This window comes from Caretta caretta, chromosome 3 (assembly GCF_965140235.1).
Source record: "Caretta caretta isolate rCarCar2 chromosome 3, rCarCar1.hap1, whole genome shotgun sequence".
Lineage (NCBI taxonomy): Eukaryota > Metazoa > Chordata > Testudines > Cheloniidae > Caretta > Caretta caretta.
The window spans coordinates 57,075,316-57,089,178 of NC_134208.1; the positions used below are offsets into that span (position 1 = coordinate 57,075,316).

At 43.7% G+C, this 13,863-nt stretch overlaps 1 protein-coding gene across 2 annotated transcripts in view; it reads right to left on the bottom strand.

The window, feature by feature from the left end:
• The window catches only part of B3GAT2 (beta-1,3-glucuronyltransferase 2), a 55,542-nt gene that overhangs the window by 20,954 nt on the left and 20,725 nt on the right, over positions 1 to 13,863 (bottom strand). For both annotated transcript variants that reach the window (XM_048845993.2, XM_048845994.2), the window contains exon 2: positions 9,072 to 9,216. In XM_048845993.2, the coding sequence (XP_048701950.1) occupies positions 9,072 to 9,216 (145 nt within the window). The remainder of the gene's footprint in view (positions 1 to 9,071; positions 9,217 to 13,863) is intronic.

The window sequence follows — 13,863 nt, forward strand, 5'->3', positions numbered from 1 at the left end:
ATAAATAAGTCTGGCCAGGCCATGTAATTGGTGCCCAAACTATCATCGTTCATGGAATTGTTCACTGTTTTCAAAATAAAAATGAAGGCCAGCGTTGATCCTCTCCAAAGGTGTACAGCTATAGTATAACATCAGTGGCTTACGGGTGCAGTGCCAGTAATAAGGTATTACAATGATGTACTACAACATGAATTAAAAGCATACTACATTAGTCCCACATTTTCTTCCAGTGAGTGCAGATTTACTATTGGTGGAGAAGTATGTGACAAGGTTATGGAGAAAACAAATTACTAACCTTTTGTAACTGTTGTTCTTCAAGAAATGCTGTTCATGGCCATTCCATTCTAGGTCTGTGCACGCCGTGTGTACAGTTGCCAGAGATTTTTCCCTTAGTGCGAGAGCCAGTCCTGTGGATACCACTCTCTGGAGCCGCGTACATACGCGCCAGTATAAGGGATGTCGCCGGCCCCACACCCTCTCAGTACCTTCCTGCCAGTAACTCTGACAGAGGGGCGGGAGGGTGGGTTACGGAACGGACATGAGAAATACGTGTCAAAGAACAACAGCTACGAAAGATTAGTGACCATTTTTTCCTTCGAGTGCTTGCTCATGTCTGTTCCATAGAATCATAGGACTGGAAGGGACCTCGAGAGGTCATCTAGTCCAGTCCCGTGTACTCATGGCTGGACTACGTATTATCCAGGTCATCCCTGACAGGTGTTTGTCTAACCTTGCCATAAATATAAAGGGAAAGGTAAACCCCTTTAAAATCCCTCCTGGCCAGAGGAAAAATCCTATCTCCTGTAAAGGGTAAAGAAGCTAAAGGTAACCTCGCTGGCACCTGACCAAAATGACCAATGAGGAGACTTTCAAAAGCTGGGAGGAGGGAGAGAAACAAAATGTCTGTGTCTGTCTGTATGCTGCTTTTGCCGGGGATAGAACAGGAATGGAGTCTTAGAACTTTTAGTAAGTAATCTAGCTAGATATGTGTTAGATATGATTTCTTTAAAGGGCTAAGAAAGGAACTGCGCTGAATAGAATGACTATTCCTGTCCATGTGTCTTTTTTGTAACTTAAGGTTTTGCCCAGAGGGATTCTCTATGTTTTGAATCTAATTACCCTGTAAGGTATCTACCATCCTGATTTTACAGAGGGGATTTCTTTACTTCTATTAAAAGTCTTCTTGTAAGAAAACTGAATGCTTTTTCATTGTTCTCAGATCCAAGGGTTTGGGTCTGTGGTCACCTATGCAAACTGGTGAGGATTTTTACCAAACCTTTCCCAGGAAGTGGGGTGCAAGGGTTGGGAGGATTTTGGGGGGAAAGACGTGTCCAAACTACGTTTCCCAGTAAACCCAGTTAGAGTTTGGAGGTGGCAGTGGAGATCCAGGGACAAAGGATAAAATCAATTTGTACCTTGGGGAAGTTTTAACCTAAGCTGCTGAAAGTAAGCTTAGGAGGTTTTCATGCAGGTCCCCCCATCTGTACCCTAGAGTTCAGAGTGGGGGAGGAACCTTGACAAACCTGCTCTTAAAAATCTCCAATGATGGAGATTCCACAACCTCCCTAGGCAATTTATTCCAGTGCTTAACCACCCTGACAATCCCTTGCTGCAATTTAAACCCATTGCTTCTTGTCTTATCCTCAGGGGTTAAGAAGAACAATTTTTCTCCCTCCTCCTTGTAACCTCCTTTTACATACTTGAAAACTGTAATGTCTCCTCTGTGTCTTCTCTTTTCCAGAATAAACAAACCCAATTTTTTCAATCTTCCCTCATCGGTCATGTCTTCTAGACCTTTGATCATTTTTGTTGCTCTTCTTTGGACGTTCTCTAATCTGTCCACATCTTTCTTGAAACGTGGTGCCCAGAACTGGACACAATACTCCAGTTGAGGCCTAATCAGTGCAGAGTGGAGCGGAAAAATTACTTCTCATATCTTGCTTATAACACTCCTGCTAATACATCCCAGAATGATGTTCTTTTTTTGTAACAGTGTTACACTGTTGGTTCATATTTAGCTTGTGGTCCACTACGACCCCCAGATCCCTTTCCACAGTACTCCTTCCTAGGCAATCATTTCCCATTTTGTATGTGTGCAACTGATTGTTCCTTCCTAAGTGGAATACTTTGCATTTGTCCATATTGAATTTCATCCTATTTACTTCAGACCATTTCTCCAGTTTCGCCAACTCATTTTGAGTTATAATCCTATCCTCCAAAGCACTTGCAACCCCTCTCAGCCTGGTATCATCTGCAAACTTTATATGTCATTATCTAAATCATTGATGAAGATATTGACCAGAACTGGACCCATACCTGATACCTACGGGACCCCACTTGTTTTGCCCTTCCAGCATGACTGTGAGCCACTGATAACCATTCCCAGAGAGTAGTTTTCCAACCAGTTTTGCACCCACCTTATAGTAGCTCCATCGAGGTTGCATTTCCCTAGTTTGTTTATGAGAAGGTCATGCGAGACAGTATCAAAAGCTTTACTAAAGCCAAGATATACGTCTACCTCTTCCCCCCATCCACAAGGCTTGTTACCTTGTCAAAGAAAGCTATCAGGTTGGTTTAACACAATTCGTTCTTCACAAATCCATGCTGACTGTTTATCACCTTATCTTCTAGAAGTTTGCAAATTGATTGCTTTATTATTTACTCCATTATCTTTCCAGGTACAGAAGTTAAGATGACTGGTCTTTAATTCCCCAGGTTGTCCCTATTTCCCTTTTTATAGATTGGCACTATATTTGCCCTTTTCCAGTCTTCTGTGATCTCTCCATGCTAGATGACTCAAAATCAGTAACCCTGGAGGTGGGCTCAGAGTTCACGGATGTGCTGATTGCAACACTGCTCTCTGAAACCTGGCATCATTATGGGCCTGTTGAGAGATGCTGTACAGAGATGCAAAGGTATGAACCGATGACCAGGTTACTGCTCTGGATTAGTACCTGTACGAGGAACACTGCTGCTAAGGCCTGGATTCTTGTGGAATGGGTGGTCACGATGGCAAGGAGGCAGAACCTTTGCTTGCTCAAAGCAAGCTCCAATACAAGCAGTTACTCAGGACAAGCCCTGAGACTGCTGAGGTGGGCTCCCCACCCTAGGTCTGACACATCCAAGACTAGAGTAATGGATGGTTGAGGGGCAGTGAAGAGTACCCCTATCATTAGTGATCCTGGGTCTCTCCAGCAGGTCAACAAAACGATGACTGGAGGTAGAATAATGAGTATTGAGTCCAGGCAGTGTCTGCTCAGGGAGTAGACTGACACAAGCCTCATCTGGAGGGGTCTGAGGCATAGCTTTGTGTACTCACCACATAGGTACATGCTGCCATTTGCCCCAATACTTTGAGGCAGACCTGAGCAGTTATCATCAGGTGGGTCGTGACTTTGGAGATCAGGTCCAAGACAGCTTGGAATCCGGCTTCCAGTAGGAAGGCCTTGGCCCGAGTCATGTCGAGTACTGCCCTGATTAACTCTATTCTCTGAACCAGGACCAGGGTTGACTTCTGCTCGTTTACCAACAGACCCAGCACCTGGAAGGTGGCTCGTACTGTACTGAACTGCGCTGGACCTGAACATGAGATTGACCATTGACCAGACAGTCATTGAGGTATGGGTAGACCTGCATGCCTCAACTCCAAGGAAGGCTGCTGTCACCACCATGCGCTTCATGAAGATCTGTGGGGCTGCCGACGAGCTAAAGGGAAGAGTGGTGAACTGATAATGGTGTTGACCCACTACAAACCTGAGAAATCTCTTGCGCCCACGGAAGATGGAGATGTGGAAATAAGCATCCTTTAAATCGAGGGTGGCATACCAGTCTCCTGGATCCAGGGAGGGACTGATGGAGGGAATGATGGAGGCCAGAGAGACCATGCAAAACCTCAGCTTCTTGAGATATTTGTTGAGGCAACACAGGTCCAGGATGGGCCATAGCCACCCCCCATCTTGACTTTCGGGTTTAGGAAACATCAAAGTAAAACTCCTTCCCTCTCAAGTCTCAAGGAACTTCCTGTACAGCCCCCATGTGTAGAAGGGTTTGCAACTCCTGGATAAGAAGCTGCTCATGAGAAGGGTCCCTGAAGAGGGACAGGGGGTAGGTAGGAGGAGTGGACGAAAATTGGAGGGTGGAACCAGCTGCTATAGTGCATATAATTGTCCGATGTTATATATGACCTGGCTGGGCTGAAGGGTGACAGGCAGTGGGGGATGGATCTGGCGAAGAGACTGGTAGACTGTCCTCGGGTGTACTTCAAAAGGCCTCCCTGGCCCCGCCAGGATACCTATGCGAGCTTCACTGGGAGGCTGAGATAGAAAGTAGGGGTTGGCATCGCTTATAGCCCTTCCCTTTTCTTTTATAGGGCTCCTGCCTGGGAAGTGCCACAAACCTGGGAGGCTGCTGGGGCCTAAAATGCTTCCTGGAGGCAGGAGGTGTATAAAGGCCCAAGGAGCGAAGGGGAGTCCTCAAGTCCTTGAAGCTTGGAGTCAGTCTGTACTGAGAACAGGGATGCCCTGAATGGACTGCTGCACTTTGTGAGGGAGGCCCAATGACTTGAGTCACAAGCAGCGCCACATGGTGACCGCTGACTCCATAGTCCAGACTGCTGAGTCAGCCGCATCCAGAGCCACCTGGAGGGAGGTCCTGACCACTGTTTTGCACTCCTCTAGGATGGCTGTGAACTCCTACCTCAACTCCTGTCGTAGCAAGTCTCTAAATTTGGACAATGAGTCCCATGGGTTACAATCGTATCTCTCCAGGAGAGCCTGCTGATCAGAGATGCAACTGGAGGCTGCCCATTGAACAAACCTTACGTCTGAACAGGTCCAGTCTCTTGGCCTCTTTATTTTTGGGTGTAACACTCGACTGCCCCATCTATCCCGCTCATTTGCCACCAACACCACAGAGGGCGGGGGGGTTGGGTGGAGGTATTCAAACCCACTGGATAGGACAGCGTATTTCTTCTCTGCCCTTTTTGAGATAGGGGGCAGAGAAGAAGTCTGTCATAGTACCCTGACAAGTCTCATCACCGCTTGGTTAACTGAAAGAGCCACTCTGGAGGGAGCTGCTATAGCCAGGATGTCAATTAGGCTCCTTGAGCTCTTCCATTTCCAGTCTCAAGTTTGCGGTGACCCTTTTCAGGAGCTCTTGGTGGGCCCTGAAGTCATTACTAGGACCTGCAACCGTCTCATCCAGGAATGATGAGGAGGAGGCCTGTAACAGGTGAGGGTCCGCCTGCTCTTCCTCCACCTCCACCACATCCATTGGGGCCATTTCTTGGATGTCAGTACCGGAGTCAGGGTCTGATGCCAGACGGGATGGCTTGCCCCCCTGATACCACCGAGTATGAGCGGTGGGACAGGAGGCCCTGAGAACAGGGGAAACTCCCACAGGTTCCAATACTGTCACTGCATTGGCCAGTGACCCAGTGGCCAGGCGCCAGCCAGGGGGCGAGTACCGAAGTCCGGGTTTTAGGCCGGGTACCGGTAGGTCTTAAGTGGAGTGAAGGATTCCCCTTCGGACTCCAAAAAAGGATTCTTCTCTTGGGAGACCGGGTGGCACAGTATCCACTTCCGCCTCTGGGTGGTGCCGGGGAGGTGGAGACCAGTAACGGGCCGTAGACCGCTGTCATAGGACCACAGGAGGGTTTGTCCCTGGATGGTGTCGCAGTGGTCAGTGTTGCAGTGGAGCTCACCATCCCTTGCTCCCTCTATCCCTTGGCTGGCAGGGGGCCTTGAGAGGTCTGCTAGATCGGGAGGGACATAAGGTCCCTTGCCGCCTTGGAAAGCCTCCGGGGTTGAACAAGTCCACAGGCGCATGGCCCCACTGCGGCTTCCAAGAATCAGAGGGTGGCACCCAGATTAGACTTGGCACTCTAGGTGTAGTCAGCAGAGCCACCAGTGGCTCTGGGAGGACAAGTAGCCTGGTGTGGGTCTCACTGCACTGGTCACTTCCCACTCTTTGGCACCGCAAAGTGCCCTCTCGGTGCACTGTTTCTTATGCTGCCTCTTCGGCATCAAGAATGGAGAAGGGTGCCTGGAAGAGCACGGTGCCAGTGGGCACTTCGCATGGAAGTCAAAGTGCTCGGCACCAATTCAGAGCGGCTCAGCTCTGAAACTGGTCTGAGGGCTGCCTCCATGAGTAAAGTGTTCCAATGAATGTCTCTGTCCTTTTGTGTGCATGACCCCTGCAAATCTGGCACTTCTCTTTAACCTGAATTTTCCTGAGGCACTTTAGACAGAGTGTGGGTCACTCACTGGCATTGGCTTGCCACATGAGGTACACGACTTGAAGTCCGGAGACCAAGGCATGCCCAGCCCTTGGGAGAAAGTCCCTTGACAACAGGGACAACTATTAACACTACTATATACACTAACACTAAGAGCTATATACACTGACTACAATAAATATACAACAGAAAGTCCAAATCACTGGGAAAGAGGCCTTGCAAGAGCAAGAAGGAGCATTCCATGCAACCATCACAGGCAGAAAGAAGGAGCTGAGATGGTATGGGGCTGGCAGTGCCCCTTATACCACTGCATACGCACGTGGCTCCAGAGGGTGCTAGAGTTGGTCCTATGGGTACCAATGAGGAAAAAATCTCCTGCAATTGTGCATGCGAAGCACACACCTAGCATGGAATAAGCAAGCACTCACCGAAGACCTGACCGTTAGTACTGGTCAAAATGCCTGCAGATGGACACCATTCATTTTCAAATGTCTGCTTGATTCTGCAATTACTTATACCACTCTTACTCTTTCCACCCTGTGTCTCCCCCTAATGATGAAGTAGCAACACCTTTGCAAACATGACATGACTGTTTACCAGATCAGGCACTGAGTCTAGCTGCTACTTTGCCAAAATAAAGATGATGAAAAAACTTGATCCTTAATAAAATAAAAATAATAATGGAAATTTAACAAAAAACCACTTGATGCAGGTGAAAAGAATTTTCTCTCAAAAATCTCTAAGAGGTTTGCTTTCTAACATTTCATATTCCACTCAACATCTGCAACTTTGTTTCCATGCTCCCTTCTTCCATTAGCTGCTTTTTAAAAATATGAGCAGATACTTCTCTCTGTTGGTGTTGCTTCTTCCCCATATTTACACCAGTGTATCCCCTGACTTTCAAAGCAATGATCTCGAAGTATAAACCAAGGTAACTCATCAACTTTTCATATGCCTCTTCATCTAAGGGTGAGATTCCCTGGGCTTATGTTGTCTAACTGCCTTTGCCTGTAGCTAATGAATTATACACCTTCCTATCATCCTTTGAATTCCCATAAGCAACAACCTGCACAGCATACTACCAGTGTGTCTCTAAAACTCTACAGACAGGGATTGCTCTTTTAGATGTGTCCCCCAACCACACTGCACCTCGTTCTGACAAGACTGCAGTGGCTCAGGGACTGAGAATCCCAGCTCTGTCCTATTCACAAAGAGTAGTGCAGCTATCATCTCACTAAGCAGGACAAAAATATTACAGTAGACATTTAAGGCCAATTGCTCTCTTTATCTTACTTGAAATGTTCCTACACTTTGGACTTTCAATGTACCAAATATTGATCACTTATTATTCAAAACTGCTAGTGTCTCCAAAAAAGTGTTAGGAATTATTTTAACCACCTTTACTTTTCTATTACTGTTTTTAGAGGCTAAACATTCATATTCTTTATAAATCATTTTGGACTGTAGGCCTGAAATAGGATACCCCTGGGAAAGGTCTGTGAAATCCAAGAGGCCTAGGGAAGGGCCAATCCTGGAGTCCCACCCCCGACCCCTACCCCCACCAGCCTGTTTTGGTTGTGAGCACCTGGCTATCCCTTAGCGCAGCGGTTCTCAGACTGCAGATTGGGACCCTAAAGTGGGTCACAAACACTTTTTAATGAGGTCCCCAGGGCTGGCATTACACTTGCTTGGGCCGGGGGCCGAAGCCCGAGCCCCACTGCCCAGGGCTGAAGCCAAAGCCCAAGGGCTTCAGCTCTGGGTGGCGGGGCGCAGGTTACAGGCTTTGGCTTTGGCCCTCCCATCTGGGGCTGCGGGACTCAGGCGGGCTCAGGCTTCATTCCCCCCTCCTGAGGTCATGTAGTAATATTTGTTGTCAGAAGGGGATCGCGGTGCAATGAAGTTTGAGAACCTCTGCCTTAGAGGAGTAGTACGTGCCTTCACACCAAGTGTCAAGAGAAAAATATGTGGTCATTTTGTATTCCTTTCTTCCCCTCCCCATCCCTCACAAGAAAAATAATGCAGAGGGGTTTTTTAAAGTACAAACAAGTTTACCATGCTGGAAGACTGCTATATCAAAAGTCAGAATTCTGCACACAGGAGATTCTGTCGGCAGTTGAGATTTATACACAAAAGACTGGCCAAGCATGGGCTGACAGCTAGGCACAGCTATGTGGTGTGCTAACTTCACAGTAGAAGATGGATGAGATCAATTTTAAAGCTTTTCTGCCTTTATCTAGCTGGCTAAAGTTGTCAGTGATTTTTCCCCCAAGCCCGGTGTTTCAACCATATCCATCTACAGCTATCACGGTCATCGTTTCACATAACCAACAGAAAATGAATCATTTCATGATAAAGTAGCATTTTACAACATGAGCTTTACGAAGTGTCTACATTTACACTGCATAGTGTGTGTTGATCACACAATGAAATACATAGGCTTCCTGCAAAATTAAATGATTTACAGACAATTTAATCAAACATAAAAGCAAAATTATCACATAAAATTAAAGCAAATTACAGTATATTGTGTTATTATCAAAGAACTATTTAATTGGAGAAAATGTGCATGCCAAGACTTGTAGGATATTTAAAACCAGAAGGGCTGTGTATAATTACTGCACTTCAAAAGTTCTGCTGTTTTAAAAGATGTAACCATTTTCAGCAATATTCCTACCTACAGAATCAAGAACTCCACAGGAAACAATGGAAATTTTCAGAGTTGTCCTCATTTTAAGGATGACCACTTCAAAAGCAAACACACGCTTTAGGCCTGTTCATGAGTACAAACAGGACATTGTGTTCATATATCCTATAGAACTACTTTATCAGTACTTACCTGCCATATCAATGGCAAACGGCCGGTCTGCTCTCCAGCCAGTATACCAGCCAACAACTTTCCCATTTTCCACTACAGGGCGCTCATACCGTCGACCTCCCACTAGTCCCACAGGCCACACGGATACTTTGCGGGTAGTACGCATCTGCAAGAAGGAGGAGGCACAGGGTGATTTCACTTAAGTTTTCTCAGCAGGCTGTGCTTTTTTTGTAAATGGGGGAAGCAAAACCTAGACATTTCCAGTCACCACAAGGTGTTTACAACAGAGTCAGTGTTTCCAGATTTCAACCCTAGAGAGTTGGTATTCGGAGGCTATATGTGCCCCAAAGTTCTCTCACTGCCAGCTAGTTCTTCAGATCTCTAGTCACTTCAAGTCTACTGGGAATATCCTGAGAGAAATAAGGTTGTTAATACCAGTGTTGCTTAAGATATGAAGCACCTAAAAAAAACAAAACAAAAAACAAACACAAAAACCCTATATAATCTCTTCCTCAGTAAAGAAAAGCACAGACGTCTGTGGTAGATTTTTTCTCTGGAAAGATGTTTTGTTGTTTTAACGTGTTTCTTTCTATAAATCCTTAATGCGCTTGCATCATGACTGCAGAAGCCCATCAGGGTAGAATGGAATGTTTATGTTACAGTCTGTAAAATAGTCATTTATAAAAACATACATGCAACTTTGAGGTCTATATCAGAATATATTGTATCTAGAAGCCAGTAACAGACTCTGGAAGAGAAATAAATCCTGATTCTGATTGGAAGTGCGCATACACAAACGCCTGTCTTATGAGGATTGCACAATAAGTATGTTTAGATGTGTTAAAAAGTGGCCTGTAGAGGACAACAAAATTGGGCTTGTGCCTTCCCGCCACCCCCACATGGTGCCTAAAAAATGGCCAGTTTTAATTTTTGGAAGAAAAAAAAATAGTGGGAATGATGTTTTCCTTTCATGGATGCATAGTTTCCAAGGCCAGAAGGGCCCATTATGATAATCTAGTCTGACCTCCCATATAACATAGGCCATAGAACTTCCCCAAAATAATTCCTAGAGCATATCTTTGAGACGAACATCCAATCTTTATTTAAAAATTGTCAGGGATGGAGAATCCACCACAAACCTCAGTAAGTTGTTTGAAAGGTTAATTACTCCCACAGTTACAAAACATACACCTTATTTCCAGTCTGAATTTGTCTAGCTTCAATTTCCAGCCATTGGATTGTGTTAGACCGTTCTCTGCTAGGCTGAAAAGCCCATTATTAAATATCTGCCCACCATGTAGGTACTTATAGACTGTAATCAAGACCCCCCTTAGCCTCCTCTTTGTTAAGTTAAAGATTCAAGGAGCTCAGTCTCTATCTCTAAAAGGTATGTTCCTAATCCTTTCATAATCATTCTAGTAGCTCTTCCCTGAATCCCTCCAATTTATCAACATTCTCAAACTGTGGACACCAGAATTGTATTCCAGCAGTGATCACACTAGTGTCAAATACAAAGGTAAAATAACCTCTCTGCTCATACTTGAGATTCCCCTGTTTATGCTTCTCAGCATTGCATGAGCCCTTTTAGCCACAGCGTCACACTGGGAGCTCATGTTAAGATGATTATCCACCATGACCCCCAAATCTTTTTGAGTCACTGCCTCCCAGAATGGAGTCCCCCATCCTGCAAATATGGCCAACATTCTTTGTTCCGGGATGTATATATTTACATTTAGCCATATTAAAATGCATATTGCTGCTTACGCCCATCTTACCAAGCAAAATTCAGATGGCTCTATATCAGTGACCTGTCCTTTTCATTATTTACCACTCCCCAAATTTGTGTGTCATCTGCAAATTTTATCAGTGATTAATTTGTTTTCTTCCTGGTCATTAATAAAAGTATTAAAAAGTGTAGGGACAAGAACCAATCCCTGCGGGATCCTACTAAAAACACACCCGTTCAATGATTCCTCATTTACAATTTTTTTGTAATTAGCTAGTTAGCTAGCTTTTAATCCATTTATTGGCTGACATGTTAATTTGATATCTTTCTTTTTTTAAATCAAAATGTCATGCAATACCAAGTCATATATCTTATAGAAGTCTAAGAATATTACATCACACTATGACCTTTATCACGCAAATGTATAATCTCATTTAGAAAAAAACAAGTTCGTTTGACAGGCTCTATTTCCCAAAAAACCCATGTTGATTGGCATTAATTATATTTCCATCCTTTAATTCTTTGTTATTAAAGAAATCAATATTAATAGTCCAGTGAGCTACTCTTCCAGCTCTTTTAAAACTCTTGGATACAGGTTATCCAAACCTTCTGACTTAAAAACATCTAACTTTAATAGCTGCAGTTTAACATCCTCATAAGATACTAGTGGAATGGAAAGAGTGTTATCATGATATGACTACATCATCTGTTTTTTTACAAAATACAAAACAGAAATACTTACTGAACACTTCAGCATTATCATCTATAATTCTACCATTTCCATCTAGTAATAGGCCAATAATATTGTTAGGATTCTTTTTTCTCCCTAATATATTAAAAAAACCTCGTTCTTATTGTCTAACTCTGCTGGCCGTAGATTTTTCCTTGTGTACATTTGCTTCCCTTATCCATTTTCTACAATTCCTCACTTCTAATTTATATTCAATACTATCATTTTTCTTTTTCTTTTATATTTTTATAGCTGACCTCAATTCCCCTCTAAACAATGAGGCATTCTTCCTTGATTGTGACTTCTGGGGCATCTCATAAGTGTTCTTAAACAATTCCCAATTATCATTCACATTTTTCTGATTAAATTCTTCCTCCCAACTGCTCTGGCTCAGAGTTGTCTTCATCTTTGTGCAACTTGCCCTTTTAAAGTACTACATCTATATATCACTGGTCTAGACTTTCTTCTGTTTGCACATTACAAAATGTCATTAAATCAGGATCATTGACCAAGATTGCCATAAAAACTTTAGCTCTGTGATCAGTTCCTCTTTATCTATTAAGATAGGGTCTAATATAGAACTTCCCTGTGCTGGAGACAACGCTTTTAGTTAGGAATTGTCATGTATAATATTTAGAAATTCCGAAGATGTTTTAGTACTGCCAACATGAGACCTCCAGCATGTGTCACTCAAGTTGAAGTCGCCCACGATCACATGGCTTTTTTTCCCCTACACATTATAGACAGGTGTGTAAGGAGCCTGCTGTCCTACTCTCTCAAGTGATTTGGTGGTTTGTAGCAGACACCAACTAATACCGTATCTTGTTCATTATATGTTAGGACATTGATCCATAAGCATTCAAGACCATTTTCTTCCAAGTTATCAGTGGCTAAAACAGTTAATTCTATTTTTGACACTAAGTGGGCAAAAGGGTAGGGGGAATGGCACTCTGTCCTTCCTAAATAGGTTATAACCATTAATTTTAACACTGATTGCAATCATGTTTGACATCAGAGGTATGAGTTCTGCCACTAAGTCCAGTGAAGCCAGATTTCACCCTAGAAATGTAGGTCTTGTCTACCCTGTAAGATTCTATTGTTACTGGAAAGCTATGGACATTATGGCATCACCAGAGATTGCCTAAGACATTCTTTCCCAGAAAAGTTCACCAATCTAACGAAATCAAGTTAAAAATCAGTCTTGTTAAACTGGCACAACCCTACACTGTACCTGAGCTTAAGTCAGTCCCAATTTAAGCAAGGATAACTCCATTTAAATGAATCTACATTCGGGGTTTGCATTGGTTTAGCAAGATTGATTTTTATATTGATTTAGTTAAACCAGTTCATGCTTCAAGTGTAGACAAAGTCTTAAAATCCTTCCCCTTACAATTAGTCTTTTCCCAGACATTTAAAACTTTTGTTTGTTTTTACTAACAGCTTTTTAACTCCAATATCCACAGGACACTCTAGAGAAAGAAAGCTGTTGTTAAAGATTCAGTACCCCACACTGCACAGGAGGAAGGAGAGAATGGCTTCCAGTCATGGTCAACAGCCTCCTGCTGAGCCTGAAAACATCTGCTCTCATTGTAATAGAGCTTGTGGTTCAAAGATTGGCCTTGTTAGCCACCTGAGGACCCATAACTCCCATGGAAGATGATCATGCTCGGTAACAAGTGATCACCCATCACCCCACACTCCAGAGAGCTCATAATACCCCTCCTCTAGGCTCCCAAGCTCCTTCAGCAAAACCAGAAGATCAGACTGACATTGCTTATATATCCAAAGGTGAAAATACTAGTAGACTAAAAATAAGCAAGCCTTATCTTTCAGGTCTTCTTTCTACATCTTAAAAAAAAAAAACACTTTTCAAAATGGACACAAAACCTTTTTTTCTAACCCTTTTAAGACACCTTTAAGTTTGTCTAGTGTCCAAGTTCCAACATGGGTTATTGGTTTCCTTTTAACTACAGTACAGACCCGTTTATGCGCGGATGTCGGGAGTCAAGCCATCACGACCGTGTGTTAACGGACTGCAGGTTAAGAGGACCATGCTGAAAAAAGTGTCTATGATTCACTTAGAAAAAAAAGCTGTTATTTTCCGCTCTTTCTGGCTCACATTTTTTTCTCTTATAAAGTCCGTCATTCACCGCAGATGAATGATTTCGATATTTTCCGCATCTTGCTCTCCATAAATCTTACAACAGTTTCTACAGCACTAAGGGCTTCTGTGGGTGAAATTCTGACCTTTTCAACGTCGTCATTATTGTCATTTAGGTCTGCATTATTAGAATTCTCGCCATCACTTTTGCAGTCCAACATAGCCTCGCAGCGCATTAATATTTCTTCCTCGGACA